This window comes from Ailuropoda melanoleuca, chromosome 9 (genome assembly GCF_002007445.2).
Source record: "Ailuropoda melanoleuca isolate Jingjing chromosome 9, ASM200744v2, whole genome shotgun sequence".
Classification (NCBI taxonomy): Eukaryota; Metazoa; Chordata; class Mammalia; order Carnivora; family Ursidae; genus Ailuropoda; species Ailuropoda melanoleuca.
The window spans coordinates 71085602-71108720 of record NC_048226.1 but is presented as its reverse complement, the minus strand read 5'-3'; the positions used below and the strand labels follow the sequence as shown (position 1 = coordinate 71108720).

General features: G+C 32.9%; 1 protein-coding gene across 49 annotated transcripts in view; it reads right to left on the bottom strand.

The window, feature by feature from the left end:
• Positions 1-23119, bottom strand: part of RIMS2 (regulating synaptic membrane exocytosis 2) — a 611447-nt gene that overhangs the window by 142482 nt on the left and 445846 nt on the right. For 32 of the 49 annotated variants that reach the window (XM_034668422.1, XM_034668421.1, XM_034668424.1 and 29 more), the window contains one exon: positions 8884-8984. The exons of the other annotated variants lie outside the window; for them this stretch is intronic. In XM_034668422.1, coding sequence (XP_034524313.1) covers positions 8884-8984 — 101 coding nt within the window. The remainder of the gene's footprint in view (positions 1-8883; positions 8985-23119) is intronic. 49 annotated transcript variants of the gene reach the window in all.

Below are 23119 nucleotides of genomic sequence, written 5' to 3'. Positions count from 1 at the left end.
GAAATTATGATCTTGGCAATAGCAGCTATTGTTCATAGATTGACCCTTTTAGCACCAGGTAGCTGAATACAAGTTACTTAAAATTCTTTTGTCAGTTTTCAGCAACATTATATTTACTAAAAAAGGAGAAATTACAATTTCTTCTGTAATTTTATAGTGTTCTATAATACATACATTACTGTTTTAATAATCTCAAATGACTTCTTCTTAATTAAAAAGTATCCCCCTCATGCTTCTTGCCCTGGCATATGATTAGATAGTAATAGGTAGCAATAGTAATAGGTAGCAATTCACAAATATATGTACAGAAAAAAGACCCATGGCTTGAATGTCAGAATAAAATTATGACCAAGAAAACCATATTTAAATTTAAATGCAGTTTTATCACTAAGAAAAGTAATTTAAAAAATGAACTTGTGGACACAAAAACAAAATATTTCATCTAGGATATGACAATGTTGTTGGGGAAATAGAAAAAGTAATCAAATTTTTTAAAAATCACAAAATTTGAAACAAAATAGCTATATTTAGTTACTTGCCTTTAACTCTCTATTCATATTATGATAAAATATGCTTTTATAAGGCAGCAAAGTTATCTTAAAAGACCACTAATTATTTTGTAGAGAAAGGTTATGATTCAACTGTGTATCCCCCGAATTCATATATTGTAGTCCTAATTCCCAGTACCTCAGAATATGACTGTATTTGTAGATAGGGCCTTTAAAGAAATAATTAAGGTAAAATGAGCTCACATGGGCAGGTCCTAATCCAATACACAGAGGGATGACCAAGAACGTAGCCATCTGCAGCCAAGGAGAGAGTTCTCAGAATAAACCAAACCTGTAAACACTTTGATCTTGGACTTCAAGCTTCCAGAACTATGAGAAACTTAATTTCTTTTTTTTAAGTTAGCTAGTCTGTGGCATTTTGTTATGGCAGTCCTAGCCAACTAATACAAGATATTAAGGAGAAAAGGAACCTAAAGTTAGAAACTTTTGAATTCAAAGATTAATCACATATAAAAAATCACATTTCTCAAATTCCATTAAAATTATTTACCATTAACTTTTTAACTGAGGCCCTTTTACATAAAGTGAGATATATTTGTATTGAGGAGACAAGCAAGAAATGAATAGTTGTTGCTTCCATCAGCTAAAATATGGAGAAGAGAAATTCTCCTTTGGCTCAGAGCTCTAGGGTGTGTGCATATGTGTGTATGTGTGTACTAATAAATTTATGCGCAAAAAGAATTTTATCTCTCTCTTTAAACTAAAATTGAAGTATAATCAGCTTACTACTAGGGAGTAGAAATTATAAGAAAAATAATTTTGGGTAGATAAGGATATGACTAAACTAGTAAAAATAATACAACCTTAATCAATTTTTAGACTTTAAAAATTATCATTTTTATATTTTCCATCCCTTTCCACCCACATATTTTTAGGATTACCTTAAAGATATGCTTATCTCTACCTAGTAGATTGTTGATGGCAACAAATACAGACAGGAACCCCCAAGAACTTTGGTAAGAGCAAGTTATCTGTTGGAAATGATTCTTTTTTTCTCCTTCTTCCCCATCATCACCATTATCATCACCACCACCATCATCATCATCACCACCAGCATCATATCATAGCTAACATGTATGGATTCCTTACCATATTCCGAACTCTGTTTAAGAGTTACATATGTAGATATACAGTTTTAATTTTGAAAACAATCCTATGAGGTAGGTACTATTATTAGCACATCTTCTAGAATAAGAAACCTAGGCACAAGGATGTTAACTAACTTGCCCAAGGTCATACAAATAGTGACAGGTAGGATTTGAACACAGGCAGTTTGGTTGTGGAGTCCATACTTTTAATACTACTCTGCAGCCCATATTTAATCATAATCACTAAAAATAAATTGAAGAGGGACTAACAGAACTGGAGAGATATCTCCATTATTGTAATCAAGACTTTAGATGTGCTGTGATCATGGCTGCTACCATGGTTATGGATGATGCCCCCCGACAGCAAGAAGGTATACTTCCAGCAGCCCCTTCTCCCTTGATGATGCATTGATCATCCTTTATTTATTTCAAGGAAAAAGGAAGAAATTATATAAATGTATATAGATATTTTTTAGCTACTTTTAAATTCTAGTTTGGTGGATGTTTAATATAAATGGAAATTCTACTCTCACAAACATGAATAAGAAACTACAGAAGAGGGAAAAATAGGATACAAAGGCTTTTACAATATGATTTTATCTGGTTCCTTTCTCATTTCAATCTCCAACTCTCTTTTCATTAGGCTTTGATAGCCATTAAGTGAGACAAAGTTTTTTAAATTCAGGCCTTGATAAGACCACCACTAATATCTCTTGTACTTGTAGCTCCGTATTATATATGGCTGCTCTTACTTACTAGTTTAATAATCTAGATTTTTAAAATCTAGTTTTATTTCTCTTTGTAAATATACTTGGAAAAGGAACAACCAGAGAGTGATCATAAAAAAGTACACAGCAGGTGACTAATAAAAGCCTTGGAGGCTTGTCTGGATTCAGTAAGTAGCAAGATCGTCCAGAAGGGTATGGCTTGGTTTGGGGCCAGGAAGCAATCTAAAGTGTGTAGTTCTTGGACAAAATGTATCCTCAAGTGGTGGAGGAGAGGTAGAGAATATTAAGAAGTGACAGCAGCACCCAGGGCTCAGCACACCTTCTCGGAGCCTTGGTGGCTAACTTTGGCAGCAAGAATACTTCCAGGTATGTTGGCTAATTAGTTTAAATTAAAAAAAAAAAAAAAAAAAAGGAATGCTTCCAGGTAACTTGTTCGTTTTTCTCCTATGCTCACTTATCAGCAACCTTCGGTGAATTCCAGAAGTTTCTCTTGGGATTTTGCTACAGATCTTGAAGCTAGATGATTGTAGGGTTATAGAGAAATTAACACAACAATAGAAAAATCTGCCAAAGCAGACCAGAAGGTTAGAGAAATGGTGTGTTTCACTGAAGCAATCCAGAGGCGGCCACTGGCATTCTTGCCGTGGCATCTTCGTCAGTAAGTGGTAAGGTTTCTTGACCTAGCTGGGATGGAAGCCACAGGTAAGCAATCTTAATCCTGATTTTTACAAATGAAACTATTCTGTTAGATACTTGGCTAGATGAAGCCTAGCAGGAATGTTTTTGAAAATCTGAGTCCTACCTCTGTTCAAGAAACAATAAACTGCTTCTTCCAAGAAAGGGAGCTTCATTACTTCCTATGGGACATTTTAACTTACTCCTTGAGGGCCTTGCAGGGTAGAGACTGAGTTGCTGAGATCACTCCTATTAGAATTCTCCTGCTCTATTTATCCGACGATTCCATCTAACTGACACTGGCACAGTGGGGTCTGTTTCGTGTAAGTACCAGGTTCTCTAGGGAGCTTGAGAAGAGATTCTGCAGCAGCATTGCCTCCAGTGGGCACAAAGCCGAGCTCAGTGTTCTGCTGCTGGACTGTGTTATATGCTGCCAGCAACTCAACTTTCCTGCTTAGGCCAGAAAAATTTGAGCATTTTATTTCAATCACTGCTATAAAATTAAAACGTACCTTTCATTTCTTCACTTCTGCTAAATACATGTATTTTCATGCATCTTTTTTAGTAATCTGTATAAGGCCACCTACCCACGTTTTAAAATTTACTTTTTATAAATTCTGTCCTTCAGTGTTCAGATCCATGTACGTCACTGCTATTGAAGAGCATTTCCTGTTAAATGCCCGTGCCTACTCGTGCACCTGCTAAGCACTTTCCAAGGACCAGGCCCATTTAACATCAGCCTTGATAACATACCTGCTTAATTTCAGTAATCTAGTTGTAATTTACCATCCCACATTATGTTCCAGTCTCTCGTTTTTAATCTCCATATCCCTTGAAGATTCAAAAATTCTTTCCCCCTAAATTTAATTTTTCATTTTAGATCTCTCATGCTTGAATTCTCTGAGAACAAAGGGAACATTCCATGATATTTGAGTTACCCTACAATCCTTTTCATTAGCTCAAATTATTTCTTTACTATTTCTTTTTGACCTTGTCATTTTAATTTCTGGTGTCTATGATTACATTTGTTGTTATCATTACAAAAATAAAAACAAATGTTATCTGCACCACATATTCAGCATTTAACCACTAAATGTTAAGCCATTTATAACATCATCTCATTTCATCCTATCATCATCCTATGAAACAGGTCTCCAAGCCCAGTTTAATAGATAGAGAAACTGAGAATAAGGGGTCAACCTACCCAAAGTCACCCAGGGGGAATTTGCTCGACTCCAGGCTGTGCCTCCATCTACTACACTATGCTCAGGTACCACTGGCACACTGTGATGACACTGGAGTCTTCAAGTACTCCTGTTCCCAAACAGCGAACAGCCGATATGTGGCCTCTCCTAACCCGCCCCAGCCTGGCTCCCTCTTCCGGGGTCCCTATCGCCTAGGTCTTGAAAATCAATTTAAAACATTTAAGGCTGGCCCTGAATGTGTATTCTCAGCGTGGAGAGGAGAATAAGCTCTAATAAATGGAACAGCTTAGTTAACAGTGGCAACGTATTTGTCAAAAATACTTAAACTGTCTGAAATTTTTTATATTGATATTGTTTGCAATGTCAGCAATGTTGAGTTTTAGTAGTATTTAGGTTTAAAACACTGAAACTATTTCTGTCGTTATGTTATTTATATTACGATGTAAATTACTTTAGTTGGATTGCTTTTCTCTTGATAGGTCTCTTTGAAATAGGTGAATGGGTCCTTGAAGGACAAAAAGCCAGGGAACAAGGAGACAAGAAGTAGGACCAGGTGTGCACAATGAATGGCGAAAAACCGTTTTCCTTTCTTTCACTACACTGTCCTCTGCTCCCTGAACACTAGGTTAGTCTATTAGATTAAGGGTTAAATGCATTAATATAGACTTTTGGTTCACATTTTAAAAGTTCTGGCGCTTATGGGCTTTATTACTTAATTCTAGGGAGATAAATAAGAAAACAAAATTATAATATGATATTTATACATAGCACTTATGCTATAATAAGAGTAAGATATTTTTGTGGGAACACAAAATCACTTAATTATTTGATTAAAAAAACAGCATTATTTCTACAGAGATAAAAGCTTTGTGTTCCAAATAAATACTGTACCAATGAACTGTATAGCGTTCTCTACTGAAATGTTAGGGACTAACTACCCTTTTAAAAAATATCTTCCGGGATCATTTAAAAATAATAAATATAGCTAATTAAAAAATACACATTATATATTTAAATAAACATTATCAAATTCTCCATATTAATTTTCAGGTATAGTTACATATTGTTTGACATTCAATTATCGCTGATTCTGTTCATTAGCAATTATATAACTCACAGAAGGATAGTTTGGTCTATGCTGAATTATATTTTGCACTGTTAAATTTAGTAGACAAATCACTTTTTTCTGAACCAATGAAGAGCAGAGAATATTGATTTTATAGAAAAAAATCAAAGTTACTCCTTAAATTTCTGCTGAGAGTAGAACAGATGAGTTAAGCTGGGATAAAGAGAGGCACAGGGGTGTGCTGGCTACATAGTTAAATTCTGTTTTGAGGGAAAATCCTGTGAGAAATCATCCACTGATTAAATAGGAATCATGTCTGCACTGCCTTTGACTGCTCTTACTAAATAAAAATTTTCTGTCTTCAAATTTCCTAGTGTACTTAAAATATTCTTAGATAGTAACTTAATAGTTATTGTTCTACAGATGCTTTCAGAGTCAGTTACTAAGGAGAATTTTTAAAAACTTAGTAAGAATTGTTTACAACTATCAATGCAGAAAGCTTGAAAAATTCAGGGAGGCAATGCCATGTAAAATGTGGAATGTGTAATTTAAAAACACGTCACTAACACTAAATTAGATCCCACCAAAGCTTCTCAGTAGCCTTACTGAAATTTCAGGAATATAGCTCGGAAGTACAGCATACGCTCCATGTGTCTGAGGCTTTGGATTTGATCTTTGTCATCTTAAATTTGAAAATCAGATCATCTATGAAAAATACTTTCCAGGACTCAGTGACCATGTGAACTTGGGCAGATTACTTAACCTTTCTATATCTTAGTTCTGTCATCTGTAAATGATTTTTGTCAAGAATTAGATCTAATGTACTAAAGCACATGGCTCAAGAGCAAGCCTTAAACTAATACTTGTTATCAAAATAAAGTAGAAAATAATGGAAATATAAGCTATATTTGTATTTATTTATTTATGTATAATTAAAAAGATGGATGTTATCAAAAATTTTAATCTAAGAAACTATTAATATGAAAATGAATAATAACTAAATCTATATATACCCTTGACTAAAAAAGTATCTTCTGTAATTTTCTTTTTGATCTATGACAGAGGAAGATCAAGTTAGGGATGATGGGATGACCCAGCAAAGGTAGTTCCACATCAGTAAATAATTTGTAGGGTAATGAAATAAAGTTGTGTTTGGATCCTTTAAAGAAGCTGTACCTTAATGGCTTAAATATATTTTTAGTTAAGCTGAATGCATAACTTCAGTAACTGAAAACATAATGATAAAGTATATGATATTCTTACTGATAGGATATTATAAACTATGAGCACCTTGTAAAGGTGTCAGATCATCTAATCTCAAAGTCTCCATTTTTTAATGACATCATTCATCATGGCTTCCAGCTAAGACCCTAATCGAGGAAGTCAATTTTATAAGCGGCTCACCTTAGAGTAGTAGTTCTCAAACTTTGGTGTACATCAGAATCACCTGGTAGGTTCGTTAAAACTAGGGACCCTACACCCAGAGTTTTGATTAAGTACGTGGGCCAGAGACTGGCGCTTCTAGAAGTCCTCAGGTGATGATGCCACTGGTCTGGGATTATACTTAGAAAACCACTTCCTTACAGAATACCTATGAAATTACATTGCTTATTATAATTAGTCCTTTGCTAAGATTTAAATTTTCTTCAGCCCAAAATAATTGGTGTCAAAGTTATAAAACTTTGAAGATTCAAGAATTAATTTATTTATGAATTAGAATGGAATCAAAACTCATTTTTTGGAAAAAAAATCTGGAGCCAGGCCTATTATATTCCATTGGTCCATCTTCCTATAGCAAATTTCTGTTATCTATAACAAGAATCCTTGGTATTGCGTCTAAGGAACTTGCTTTTATTGTATAAACAATGGGAATCACACAACCAACCCAGTTTCCCCTTCTGTCTTTACTGCTTTTTAGGAAGCTCACAGTCAAAATATATGCTTCACATGCAGCAGGTAAATAGGATCTCACGTTATGCATTTTGTTCATGAGCTTTACTTCCTCTGTTACTTTGTTTTGCCTTGACTTCATTTTCCCTTGATATTCATCTCTTCATTGACAATATTGTTGAGAGTACTATATGTACTTTAAAAAATCATCTACATTCTTTCCTAAACTATAGCGGGAGATAAACAAAAAAAATTGATGTTAGTTGAAGACATGTTTCTAGAAGTTTAATATCCTATTTTATTAGGACTACATGCCTTGGTCTTTGGATTATATATAATGAATAAATGAGAGATTAGAGTATAAGACATGCCACAAAAGACCTAAGAAGAAATAACAACAAAGTACCTGGGAAGACATATTGTTTTTGACATTAAGCTCAAAAGATTGGTATGCATCTGAAATACTGTATCATTACAAAACTATTATCTATGAAATTCACTGAGCCTACTTGTAGTTATTCATATTTTTATTTTAGAAAACAAATCTATTTTAGGAACTGCTGAGTAAAGGCAAGGGTTTGTTTATTTGTCTTGAATTTACCTTTCTCTGGCTTTAGGCCTGTGTTATTTCCAGTACATCAGAACTCTGTGATGAACAATTCTACATTCACCATGTCAGTATTTATGTAATTTGGGGAAGAGATTGGTGAATTGGAAGATGATGCTGATGTAAGAGTCTCTGTCTCCGTTAAGTTGTACAGTGGGGAAACTAAAACGTATGCTACCGACCACACATGCATATCCGATGTAGCCAGTTATGCTGTACTTAGTAAGTCTTGACTTCACCAAAGAATGGAGTATCATGGAGAGGAACTAAAGGTTAAGTAGGTGGAGATAAAACAGACCTAAGCGTATAAAAATCAAAACTGCTTTTCTATATATAGAGAGACCACAAATATTACCTGATTGCAATGATCACATGACTAAGTCACAGAACACATAGTAACTAAGTGTTATCAGTAAATTTTGCGATTTTCATTCTCTTATTAAATCTTAAATAGGTACATCAGAGCAAAGTTTTTCATGACTTTGACCACGAATAGTATCATGAACCTAAAAATGTTTTGAAAATATAAAAGCAATGAAGGGCAAGAATCTTACCTAGTAAACCTCATACCTCAACTTATTCCCAAAAAGTAGTTCAAAAAGATGCTCACTAAAAAACGGTTTGAACTTATATCTCATATGAATATGTATTTTGTTCTAACAACTCATTATTAAACCAGGTTCAATTAAAATACTATAAAATTGAAAAAAAATCTACGTATGGGAAAACCACAGCTGTTCTTCCTAAACATTTCTGAGGGTGTTAGGACCTTATAGGTTCTACAAAATAAAAAATCTAAAAGATTTGTTCTTCAGATCATTTATGAGTTTCATCACTTTAATCTCCTATATTATATAATGACTTTTTTAATAAGACAATTTCTATCCCTAAAAGTTGGAATATAAACACACTATAAATTTTAGCATTTGGTATCACAGGGCCATTGCATTATATGTTTGTGTCTAACTAATCTGCGTTCAGAAGTTGAAGAGAATCTAATGGTTTCATATGATTAATTGTTTATTTTACAACTTTTAAAAAGAAAAATGTCTTGCCTTTGAATGGTAATCTTGTTCCAGTCTGGGATCTGATCCGGCTACCTGTTTGTATTTGTTAATTTTCATTTGGCGATTTCTCTCCTCTATATCCATAGCACCTATCGAGTAGAAAAAAACCCATAAAATTAATGTTCAGTTCTTATTTCTGAGCCCTACTTACAGGATGTATAATAGAATAATAGAAGAAATGCTAGGCTGATATATTACTTTCATTCAAGGTAGTACGTACAAATTAAAATGTCATATTATTTCTTAGATTTATTTAAAGTATGCAGTTTGGTGAATAAAAGCATGATTACTAAATATGGAAAAAAATTTAATCTGAATAAAATGTAAATGAATTTTAACAGAACAACAAATCTTAACTAGATAGAAAACACTTTCTGGTACATGTATGTCCAGGAGAATATATGTGACAGCACATAAACTTGACAATAGTAATACTAGAAATAAAAACTTTGGCTTGTAATTCATCAGGATTTGATTTACTTACTGAAAAATAGCTGTAAGTCTAATTGGTTTCAAACACAAGTTTACAATTGTGTTTAGAAACTATTATCATAAAATTAGCCCACATGTTAGAGCAGGTTTCCCAAGCTTACATATGGATCTCTTGAACTTGAATTTTCTAGAACTAGTATCAAGAAAGAGGCAGGTGGGATAATACTCCTGAGAACATACTATGCCAGTAAAGGCACAGAGTGTAACTGAAATCATTTCAGAAAAACAAACAAACAAACAAAAATGTAAGGAGGTGAGAAAGTGAGATGGTAAGCCTATTACAAAATGAGACTAATTCTATAACGGGTCCTACAACCAAACACATCAATTATAGATATCAAGAGGCTCTTTAAAAACTTTGGTTAGAATAAGAGCTAAATTCAGTTAGCAAATCTTAGCAAACATGAAAAAGTGTTTTTAAGGTATATTTATAACTTCTATTAAAGAGATTTTATGGGAAAATTCCATTTCTCATAAATATGCATAATGAGAATATGCTCACAAAATCTCAATTGTATACTACAAATCCACAAACTGGGAAAAATAATCATAGCTTACTGGGCTCAAGTGGGTATCTACAACAACATGTCATCATGTAAATTTATAACCACTGAGTGTGGGGAGGAATGTAAACAAACACATATATACCCCTTGCTTAACATCATAACCTGAAAACTGCAGTAAAGATCTCTAGACAAAAGTGTGCCTATTCAAAAATAAGTATTTTAATACGTATCCTGAAAAAAATCTCATTGTATATCAGATAATTCTTGTGGGTAACAAATTTTAAGTAAAAACCGATTAATTTAAAATAAGATTAAAAAAAAATTTCAAAAAGGAGTAAGAAAATCCTAAATAAAAGAATGTATAAAGAGTCTTTATTACAGGACCTCTAAGTATAACAGCTAATTTAAGTCAACTATTCGATAAAGTGAGGCAATTTGTTCCTTTTACGAGTCTCACTTTAATAATGATTTGATTAAGTCTGTGCCAAATTGTAAAATAGGGATACGTGTCATATTGATATAAACTGAATGATACATAAAATCAAGTGAGTGCCTCCATGATATGAATGTGAAGTACAGTGAAGTATAAATGTCTATTAGCTTATGAAAATACAATTTCGAAATTATTTGTACCTTAAGAGATATTCTCAGGTAAATATATTTATTTTCTTCAAAGGCAAGGGAACAAAAAAGCCATCCCTGCATCAAAAAAATTATATGTACTTAAAGAATATTAGCAAAATTGAGTGTTTGGGAAGTTCTTTTAAAAAGTTTCATTTTGATATCACGGTAGCAAGAGAGTATAGTAATATAAATAGCACCAACAGACAAAGAAGTTTGAACACATTTTATATATTCATATTTAAATATATATACATACATACAGATATATACACATACATACATATATATACATTTTCTAATATTTAGACTACTTTCTGCTCATCAGCCTCCTATAAAGCTAATCAAATTCTTTTTAATTACCAGGTAGTAATGTGATATATACTGGCAGGAGTTGACAAACTTGTTCTGTAAAGGACTGATAATAAGTATCTTAGGCTTTGCAGACCGTATTTTCTACCACAACTCTGCCACTATAACACGAAAGCAGGTATAGACAATGCATACACAAATGAGCGTCACTGTTCTATGAAAACCTTATCTACAAAACAGGCAGCACACCTGATTTGGTCTATGAGCCAAATCATTGTGGGGGAGGGGGCTAAGAAGAATATTAATTTGTATTTGCTATAAGTAAACAAAGATGCAAATAGAGTGATATAATTATTTAAATATGTTATCAACTAAATTCCAATCTCAAACACATCTGTCCTCTCCAGACTCAATTACCATCTACAGACAAACCTTAGATGGAAAGTTCTTTGTTAGAGCCCTAATGAAATCTCAAGTGACCATCTTACCGGATATATAGTCAACAAACTGGTAAATACACTTTTAACTTTCAACTTTAAATTCTCCTATCAGGCTAATCCTTAGGACAAACAGTAACCAGACATTCCTCTCTCCAAAACTATTTGGCTCCTACGAAGTCTTCCATTTCTTTTCTACATTTTTATCAACCTATTCTCATAAAGAAAACACTTCACAGAAAATGATATCCTTAGACAGTAAAGTATCCTACTGGCAAAAAGATCCATCATAGGAAATATAAAACTGTCTTGTGTTGAAACTCCGCCAAACACTTGATAACAATATGGATAAAGTGTAGCTTTAACAAATCAAATTGATTTTCATAAAATACAGAGAGATGTAATAAATGGAATCTGAGCATAAGACAAAATATTATCTGAGACATTTTTCTGATTGAGGTTAAAGGAGTATATTACTTATACATACAGAAGAAACATATTTTTAAAATTAAGTATATTTTGCCAAACCATTGAGGAAAGGAAAAAATTACTTTTGGTAACTATCCTATTGAATCCTAGTTTACAAACTTTTCTTCCAAGAAAATACAAAGTGGAAGAGGAACAGAACAAAAGACTACAGACAATGATGACAGTGACAGAATTAACATATTTCAAACGAATAAAGCTAAAAGGGCCAAATTCACATAATCTCTAAATGCATGTAGGTATGTACCAAATAAAGTGCAATAAAGAAAAAGGTATAACCACAGATGCAATCTCTACCTGCCCACTTCAAGGTGACAATTATTACAGGAGAAAGCATGGTTACTTATGTCTATTTTCTAGTTTCAGTAGGATAGACTATAAAAATAACTTATTAATGTCTTTCACTAGTCAGAGGACTGGAATAGAAATTGTTAAAATGACTACATAAGATATAATGAGATAAAGAATAAAAAAAATATGTGAGATAAAAGAGAAATGTAGTATTTTGTTACATTATTGTTTTCAAAGGCCAAGCAATTCAAAAAGAAAATAGTGTCCTTGACTTTTACTGAATATTTTATTGTCTTTCAATCTCTGTTAACTGTGAAAAAATTTGTTTTTCAGATTGACAGTCATTGACAGCTTTTGACAAAAAAATTGATGGTCATCTATATGAATGTTTTCCAAAGTACCTGATGTACAATGATAAAAAGTAAATTGCTCAAAAACACAACGTATTTGGTACTCTGTATCAGGGCTTTACAATGGTCTATGTTTGAACCTGAAATTTCACTTCCCAGGATTGTTCCTAAAGAAATCAATGTGCAAGATGTACATACAAGTATACTTATTGCTACATTGTTTGAAAATTGTAAAGGCCTACAAAAAGAAACTCTAAATGGCCAACAACAGGGGATAGTAAACTGCACTTAACGGTTTATCTATAGATACTACGACGCAGCCATGAGAAAGAATGCCTATGATGTGCATGTGTATTGACATATATAAATGTAAAATAAAGACATTGCAATCGGTAATTATAAAACAGATTAAATGATGATATAGTACTATAGTTTATAAACTATAATTTAAAAAATATATATACTCATAAAAATATATATACACATAACCTATACAAAAGACGAGAGGGGAAAAATTAAGATTTATACACCAGAATGTTAGCAGTTATTGCTGGTTATTGAAATTAAGTGCTATTGTTTTCTTATTTGGGTCACTATATAGCTTATAGAATGTCCACAAAGGCACTATACAGAAGAAAAATATTACTTTAAAAAACACAAAACATAGTGCTTTTGTGAAAAAGGACAAGTTACTCAGTTTGAAAACCTGTATTTTTGTCATGATTTGATAAAAGTGCTTTGGAAATAAATGTTAAATAATTTTTAAAATGCAAATATACAATCATTCATTGCTTAATTTATCTTAGGGATACATATTTATTTGTTAAATAAAAGCATTTGGGTGTATTGATTGAAAATGGTATATTAATGAGAAATATTTCCAAACATAATAAAGTGCAGATCTTCTCAATTTTTTATGAATATTAAAACAAAAAGTGACCTGGCATGTTTTAAAATTTTCCTTATCAGGTTTTTCAAATGTGGGACTTAAGAAATTATGCAACAAAAGTTTTTGAAGTTATTTTAAAATGATTTCTTCATAATCACTTCATAATCACTTCTTCATAATCACTTAATAAATTTTGATTTTTTTAATACTAGAACTTTATTATATACTAGAAACTCATAAAAAGTACACATTTGTTAGCTAAATTATTTCTTTAACTACATGTAATGCAGAGAATAACAAACATTGGAATGAGTTAAATTTAAAAAGTATGGAAATAAATATTGAGATAAAAATTGTAAATTACGTACCAGATTATTTCCGCTTCAGTACTGGGGCAAACGGAAGCATTTTCTTTTAAAGTATAAACAAACTTTATCTTTTTAAGTTTTTATTTAAATTCCAGTGCGTTAACATACAGTATATTAGTTTCAGGTGTCCAATACACTGATTTCAACGCTTCCATACAGCACCCAGTGCTCATCACAAGCACATTCCTTAATCCCCATCGCCTATTTCCCCTATGCCCCTTCCACCTCCCGTCTGGTAACCATCAGTTTGTTCTTATAGTTAAGTCTATTTCTTGGTTTGCCTTTCTCTCTCTTCTTTTCCCTTTGCTCAAACACACTTAATCTTACCCATGCAACTAAGATACACAAATTTCGAGGAATACTTATTTCCAAATCAATCAATTTTGAGGATATTTCTACTGTGGTTACTAGGAGCTAACATATTGGGAATGAAAGAATATATAATGTGGTTTGGTTTATAATGTGTTTGCTTATAAAATGATCTTTCTTCTGCTCCTAGGAATGTAGAAGACTGAACTCCATATGTGCCTCAGTGAAACATGGAATTAACTGAAACATAAAGGCTCTAGAAACTTACAAAACCATTGTACTACCTTGAAGCTCAAAGGCTTTTAAATTACGTTCTAAACCTTGACTACCTATTTTAGATATTAGGTTACCTGTTGCTGTGTATATCTATCTGCTATTTCTCTGTTAACTCTCTGCCATATTCATTAAGTAATACTTCAAAGGAGATGCTATAGCAAATTGCACAGACTCCTTTCCCTACAGTCAAAAGAAACTGGTATTTAAACTACTTTAGGACATACGTTATTAGGTTATTAGGAGTGACTCAGTGATTTAAGGAAACAGAATATATCTGTTTTTGACACCTAAATTCAGTAAATAGAATTACTGAGATTTTATCATTCGGAAGACTTGCATTTTAGCACCATTTTAAGTTTCAACATTTAAAATCAGGGTATCTTTGGCCTATGGGGGAAAGTCAGAGTTTTGTGTATGGAGAGTGTAGGGCAGATAACCATTACAGAGTTGATGGGACTTTGGAACTGTCCAGGTTTAGGGTGATGAGTATATTTATGATACATAGGAGTGAACAAAATCTTAAAAACAGCACTGGTTTAAAAGATAAGAAGAGACAAGACTTGGGTTCAAGTCTTGATTACACAAGCCTTATAACTGTAAGCACCACACTTACCTTTCTGGCCATAAAATTCACTATCTGTAAAATTAATAATTTTGGACCAGATATTCTTTATGATTTCTTCTGCTATAAAACTATCTGGTTGGTTAATTTTGAGGCCAAATAATGTGTGTTTGTTCTTTTATATTATCATATCTATTTCATCAATATAAATAGTGTAAAGTGGTCTAGAAATCCCTACTGTTTGCCCTGGTATTGCATTCTACTGTGTGTGTGTGTGTGTGTGTGTGTGTGTGTGTGTGTGTGTGTACATACAGGGACAGGGACAGAAATGAGATGAAGAGAAGGAAGGAGAAAGACAAGGAAAAGAGGGAGGGAGGAAAGAGATAGAGAGAGAGAGATCTTAAGAGTGAGCCTGGCTGGGAGAGGCAGAGAGATAGACACAAACTATATTGAAAGTTCCGTAAACCAGAGATCTCGACCAGCAAAAAGAATTATAAGGATGATCTAATATAGGAGACTAGGAGGATCTCTTAGACTAGCTCAAGTGTAATTGTTTTACTGTATACATCCCCCCCTCGTATACAGTGAGGTATTTAAAAGAAAATATTAGTAACTTTCAAATAACTAACTTGTTAGTCACAATTCCTGTCTCTTTGAAAAAACAAAATGTATCTTACAGGATAAACTAAATTTTCAAGTTAAAGTCTTTCAGAGAAGGAATATAATGGTTATTATAAAAATTGCTTTTAAGAGAAAGTGCAATAACCACTGATAAAAGATAGAAACATGAATCAGATTCATTGAGTTATAAACTATTCCCCATATGTGTTAAGCACTTTGGAATCTCCCACCTTTTCCTAATGGAAAAAATCTACCTTGAGGAAGAGATGATCCACAGAGCAGCACATATTATTGCCCTGTGTATACGACTTGTCCCCATCTTATTATGGTTGGGTAGGACATATTATGAAAGACCACTGTGTCCCACATCTGGGCCCAATTAACATAGCCATGAGATATATTTCAACTACATCCACTAATATACTTATCGCAGATTGCATGGAAGGTTTGAGAGGAGCATCATGAAGAAATTTAAATGCAACTTTACATTTATGTTAATTTAGAAACAGAAATTTAAGTATACTTAGAAACGCTGAGAATAGTAACTTAAATCATAAAAAAATAAAAATGTCCATCATACAAAAACAGTAATGAGGCCTATTCTAGGAAGAGACCCATATATTTTTTCTTATGAATACTGGAAACTCAGATAGTATATTCTACGTGCTATAATTAAAAATGTATCTAAATTTGCCCACATTACATTAAAATTGAAATCTCTGCATTCCAACTTGTATTTAGCCTTAATATTGATACTCTAAATTCTTTTTAAAAAATAGTCATGGTATGATTCCAAACACATGGTGAAATTTTGGATTTTCAATTAGTTAGATATTTTGCTTATGAAATTGTGTTTAGTCTGTCAATTTTTTCCTATATAAAGAATTCTAACCATCTCACAAAGATTGTATAGAAAAGAAATGGTAATGATTACCAAAATGTTGGCTCTAAGGTATGTAACTAATAAAAATGGAAACCCAAACAATATAAATCCCCCCAAAATCAATTTTTGTGATATTTGCTATTGTTCATACTGATTACTTCTTTAGTTTTCATTTCTTTAGGTTTCATTTCAGCATTTCTAAAACTCCTGTGATAGCCTATTTACTCTAAAAAGCTTCTGCATAATGAAGGAAACAATCAACAAAACTAAAAGGCAACTTATGAAATGGGGAAGATATTTACAAATGACATATCTGATAAAGGGCTAGTATCCAAAATATATAAAGAACTTGTAAAACTCAACAACCAAAAACCAAATAATCAACTTAAAAACGGGCAGAAGACATGAATAGAAATTTCTCTAAAGAAGACACACCGATGGCCAAGAGACACATGAAAAGATGCTCACCATTACTCATCATCAGGGAACTGCAAATCAAAACTACAATGAGATATCACCCCTCACCTGTCAGAATGGCAAAAATAAAAAAATGGAAGAAACAAGCGCTGGCAAGGATATGGAGAAAAAAGAACCCTTGTGCACTGTTGGCGGGATTGCAAATTGGTGCGGCCACTCTGGAAAACAGTATGGAGATTCCTCAAAAAGTTAAAATTAGAACTACCCTATGATCCAGCAATAGCACTACTAGGTATTTACCCTAAGAATACAAAAATACTAATTCAAAGGGATACATGCACTCCAAAGTTTTAGTAGCATTGTCTACAATAGCGAAATTATAGAAAGAGCCCAAGGATCTATCTGATGAATGGATAAAGGAGATTATATATATATAGATATATTACATATCTATATATATAATACATACATATACATGTTAGCTAAATAAATACTTTCCATTAAATTGGGATCACCTAAATTGGGCATAATTGTTTACAATGAGAAAAGGAACTATTTAAATATAGGGATTTTAAATAATACTCATGCTTGTATATCAAGCTGTTTATCTTTTTCCATAGGTGCTTATGATGACTACTATCAGTCAAGGGAATTAAAAGAACCATACAGAGTAACTCATGTCCCTCAGAATTCAAAGGAAAGCATCCTAAATGTTTCTCGAATAGGGACATCTCCTGAAATGCTTCTGTTCAATACTGAGAAGAAAGAGGAACAAAAGGTAGGTAGGATCACTCTCAGAGACAGATGAGGATTCGATGCAGACACCAGGAGAGACCAGCCCAAGTGAGAGACCAGGCTGAACGTGATTCAACTTTCCAAATACTCACGTAGGAATACGTAGTTACACTGAGGATCCGAAATAAACTGCAAACTTGAATGAGTTGGTCTCTGTTGACCTAATTAAATCTCCCCTTCTGAATTCCTCTCTTCCTTTTCTCCTTTTTCTAGACATCTAGCATTGTTCTCTAATGGTGTTCACTGCCCATGTCCCAGCTTCTTGGCTTTAACATTTCCATATCTTCTCCCTTGTCACAGGTAAAGACCCCATTTCCTGAGGTTAAGGGCATGGATTTTAGCATTAAGCCCAATTGCTTAGGTTTTAAATTCCAGCTTTGAATGACTGGAATAAGTTATTAACTGATCTGTACCTTAATTTTTCAATCTGTAAACTAGAAATAAAAAATTGTACTTATAATGGGTCCTAAACTCAATTATGGTTAAAATAATTTATACCACGGTGACTTAATTATCCAAAATGTTGACTGCTGAAGGCTCTTACCTTTAACTCCTGCCTCTCCTGTAAGCTTAAGATGCACATTTCTAGTTGTCTCCTAGCCATCCCTAAATGGATTTTCCATCAGTACCTAAAACTCAGTTTGTCCAAAACAATTTAACATTATTTTTCATATCTGTTCTTCTTCCTTTAGTTGTTATTAATGAATATCCAGAATATCCAGAATCTATACCTTTGTTTATGTCTTGCCTGTTCTTGCAACTGTCAACCCTAAATACTGTTCTCGCTCTTTCTTGGTTTCTTGACCACTGCTTCAGATTTAGAGCTCTAGGTCTTCCTTTGTTTGCTAGTTTAACCACTATGGTCATCTCTTCTCTCTGTGTTATGAAGTTATAGGCTAACCCCATCCATTACCATGCCCCTGAACTCTATCTGGGGATGGGACTTGGCTGTTAATTGCTTGGGATGTGTCAGATGAAATAATATTTTCTATTAGCATATATTTAGTACTATTTGGGTAATATATCAAAAAATTCATTTAAATTTTGTGTATTTTCAGTTATTTTTAAAGTCAGATTTATGGAGGCATACAAACATAAATTATAATTGACACTATTTAGGTGCAAAGTCCTATGACATCTGACAAATGTATATAGGCATTCAGCCTCACTACAATCAAGATACAGAGTATTTCTGTCACTGTAAAAAGTTCCCTGGTGTCACCTGTTTGTAGTCAATACTCTCCCTGCCAGCCCAGATAACCACTGACCAGATTTTTGTCTAGCTGTTAATTTTTTTTCAGTAATGTTTAATTTTACTTGATCAACACATAGAAAATAAAATATAACAAGGCTTTTAAGAGTACATGGTTAAAATCTTGTATTCTAGAACTTAATTCTAATGTTCCTGAATAATTAACATCTTAACAAGAATAATACTTCACACATGCTGAGAATAGTGCTTAGAGTTTTGCATGTATTATGATCATGTCACTTAATCAGTACAACTGTATGTGATAAGACTATTTTCACAATTTTACTTATTAGAAAATTTGTACAAGGTCATATAACTAGCAGATGACTGAGATTGGTCTGTTTCCCAAAACTTATGATCTGAAATACTTAAGTCATGAAAGGACTCTCTTCTCTTGTGTTTCTCTCTCTTTCACATACACTCCCATAGCACCCAACTCTTATTTGATTCTTTTTTTGCTCCCACATTCCTTCCTTTTAACATTCCCCCCCCCTTTTCCTCTTCTAACTGCATCATCTTCTCTTTGGCTTTTTTTTTTTTTTTTGGTCACACTTTATTTCCATATGACCCAACCTTAATCTATAATATAGTCATTTTTAATGTTTAATCTTCTTTTTAAAGATTCCTTCTGATTCTCATTCCTTTACTCTGAAATGGCCTATCAACCTCCTTCAGATTCTTCATGACCTTATAATCTATAACTATGATCTCCCCATCAGTTATGTCACATAATTAATGAATCTAATCACTTTTACTTATTATCTCTTTGCTTTCCATTAAACTTTGCCTTTCCTACCATCAGTTCCCTCCCTCATCCTTACTCCCACATCCCATACCTCACCCCTAAAGCCTTCATACAGGCTAAAAAAAGAAACTATCATCTATCTGTCAAATAACATCCTTCTCTTCGGTTGAATTGTGATCTAATTTAAATTCCCTTAGCAATTATCTTCAATATAGCATTATTCATGCCAACTTACCCTCTTTCATATGAAACTGATTTATCTTTCATGCCAACCCTTTTGTATTATAATGCTTTCATTATAGATGTAAAAGTATAGAGCTTTAAGTGAGCGAAGAGGAAGAAAGTGATCTGAAAACAATCATAACTAATTTTAACCACGTGCTAACGAATACTTAGTATTGTGTACAAACTAATACTAAATAACTTGATTACTAACTTATTACATATTATCCTTTCCTTTCAACTCAAATGATTAAAAAAAATATTTTAACCATAACTTTACTGTCCAGGGCTCTATTTTATCCCTTCATCTTCCTGCAAATCTTCAATATTTAAAACTCTTTCATCCATCGTGGACACTTAAATGTCTTCTCAGAAAAGGAAGATTTGTAGAAAAAATCATTCTCCTCTTCTGAACTTGAAATGTCCTGACTTTATCTGCTGTATATTGATCTTGATTACTTATGTTTTATCTCCTGGCTCCTTTGCATAGTTTGTTTCTTCTTACTCTTCTGGTTTAATTCAAATTATCACCTCTTCAGAAAGACTTCCTAGATTGCTCCATCTAAAATAATGCCTTCCCACCCGAGTCACACTAAGTACATAAGGGTTTTAAATAATAGTACTTATAATAATCTAAACTTGTCTTGTTCAGTGACTATTTGCTCTCCCAAGAATATAATTTCCATGACAGGAGAGATACATTATGTTCCCAGCACCTAGAATAAGGCTTAGCATACGAAAATGTTGAGTAGATATTTGTTAAACAAATGCATTTTTCGGATGTGAAATACCTTAACACCACTAGAATAAAAATTTCAAGCATAAACTCTCCTTTATAGAAGCCAATTATGTTATAGGATAGCTTATTATGCCATTTTGATGCCTAGAGAAGGATTTGAGTCTAGCGTAATCAAGTTTACATATTATTGGGCTATTTTATAGACATTTTAATAGTCTCTGCTTTGGATTTTTATTCCTATTTTACTTTTATTCTCATTTTAAATACTCAATTTTGTTATTCATTGTTTACATTATATATCTGCTGACAATGAAACTTTTGGCATAACTTGTTTCAGTAGTAATAATTAATAGGAACTACCATTTTTTTACTTTCTAGTATAGAGAGGACACTATGATAGGTTCCTTACAGATGTTATCACTTTCAATTTTTTTCAAATTACAAAAAAATACAGACCTAAGTGTTTCTAATTTCTATGGCAATAAAATTATTCAATTGAATGGTTGCATATGTATCATAATTTATTTAGCCATTCCCCCCATTATTCAACATTCACGGAAACATCTTTTTCATTGCTACAAATAATGCTTTAGTGAAACTTTGGTACATATATTTTTATATGAACTCTATTTCCATCAGGTCAAAAGTCTGTGAATATTTTTGAGGCTCTTGATTTATATTGAAAAATTACTTTTTAGGAAGATTATACTAAATTATGCCTCTATTCTTGTAGCACACTTTAGCCAGCATTCAATCATTGTTTTTTAAACAATGAAAGACAGTATCTCATTTTTTACAAAGCCATCTATTTGCTTATGATTGGAATGAAATGTTTTTTATATATTTACTATCCACTAAATTTCTTGCTTAGTGAAATGTCTGTACATGTCTTTTGGCCATTTTTCTATTAGAATTTTATAGACTACACAATTCATTTGTCAAAGTGATTCAGATGTTAACCCTCTTAATACTCTGAGTTGCTGCAAATACATTTCCCAGTTTGTTGTTTGCCTTTCAATTTGTTTATGCTGATTTTGAGATTCTGAAGTTTATACCTGTCTCACTGTAGTCGTCTCTGTTTTTAAATTTTATGACTTAGAAATGTGTTCATTTTATTCTTAGAAAGGCCTGCTCTTTTCAGAGAAAAGCTCTTGTACGCTTTCATTAAAACATAATTAACCCTTTAATCTAACTGCAGCCCAAAGTCACATCCCTAGTGGGTGACAGAAACTGGATTAGAATTTGGACCGATTGGATTTCAATGTTCTTGCTTTCTACCCAACTCTGTTGCCTGGAAATAACAAAGCTCTCCGGTCTGGCTGCAACAGTTCTCACGCTCCGGTTTGTATGTATGGCAGCCTCGTCCTGGACTGGAAGTCACAAGCTACTAGAAGATATTTGTGATGCATATAACAAAAATAACTAATTTTGTATCATATAATGAAGGACCACACATCAAAATGTCTGGGCTTCAATACACCTGACTCAAAATAAAAATTCTGGTTTTTAACATATTTTACAAAATAAAAAGAATAGTTTCACTTATCGAGTGCTTACTAAGTACCAGACACTGCGGCTAGGTGATTTACAGTTCATATATTAAGGAATTTAAACCGCACAATAACCCTTTGACGTACTATCATCCCCCCTGCTATTGAGAGGAGGAATCTCCAAAGAGCAAGTTTGTCAGGATCACCCAGCAAATACGTGGTGGGGCGGATCAGGCAGTCTAGTTCCAGAGCCTGTGCTCTAAGACTGCTTATCAGGCTAACATTTCTTATAGGAACAAATATTTTCCTCAATAACTGAAATTTTCAGGAAATAGAGCTAAGGTGGACAATAGACCAAGGTAAAACAGAATGTTGCAGCATTCAGAGTGCACGAACAATACTTTGAGAATTCCGCAATAATATCTTAAATTCAGGCTGTATCTTCCAAGGCAGATGGAACTTTCTATCTATAAAAAAATTAAAAAACAATGCATTCCAAACCCTAATTTAAAAGTGAGATACCTGAAACCCAGAGATCTGAAATTATGGGTCTAGGATCACACAGCTCAGTAGCAAGACTAAAGCTAAAACTAGGTCTCTTGACTCCTATTCTAATAATCTATTCTATTTTCTTTTATTAATATTAATTAATATTTAATAATCTATTCTAATAATCTTTCCAATTTCCCTCACGCCACCCACCCAAGGAAGAAATACTCAAGACCATTCTTATTCCAAGTGTGGCTATTCCTATTACTTCAAGTTTCAAGAATTTTCTAAACTCTCCTTTTATATTTGAGCTTTAGAGAATTAGTCTTAAGTATTGTACCTTATTAATAGGAGCTTTCATATAGATGTGATATGTTTTTATATAGATGCACATATACTCATATTTGATTTGATACTTTTTTGGTTAAAATACCACAACACTACTTAATAAAATGTTAAACTTAAGCTTACATGAACTATTCTAAGCTGCAGTGTCTCTTGTAATGTCTAAGGTAGTCAGCACAGTAATCAACAGGGAGTTGACACTCCATTCCTCCTTAGGAACTGACTGATTTACATTTTCTAGCAGAATTTCAGTATACTACAGAGTTATGGTTTTCATGACTGAGCAAATCTTAAGTATCTATATCTTAGACTTTCGTCAATAATAGA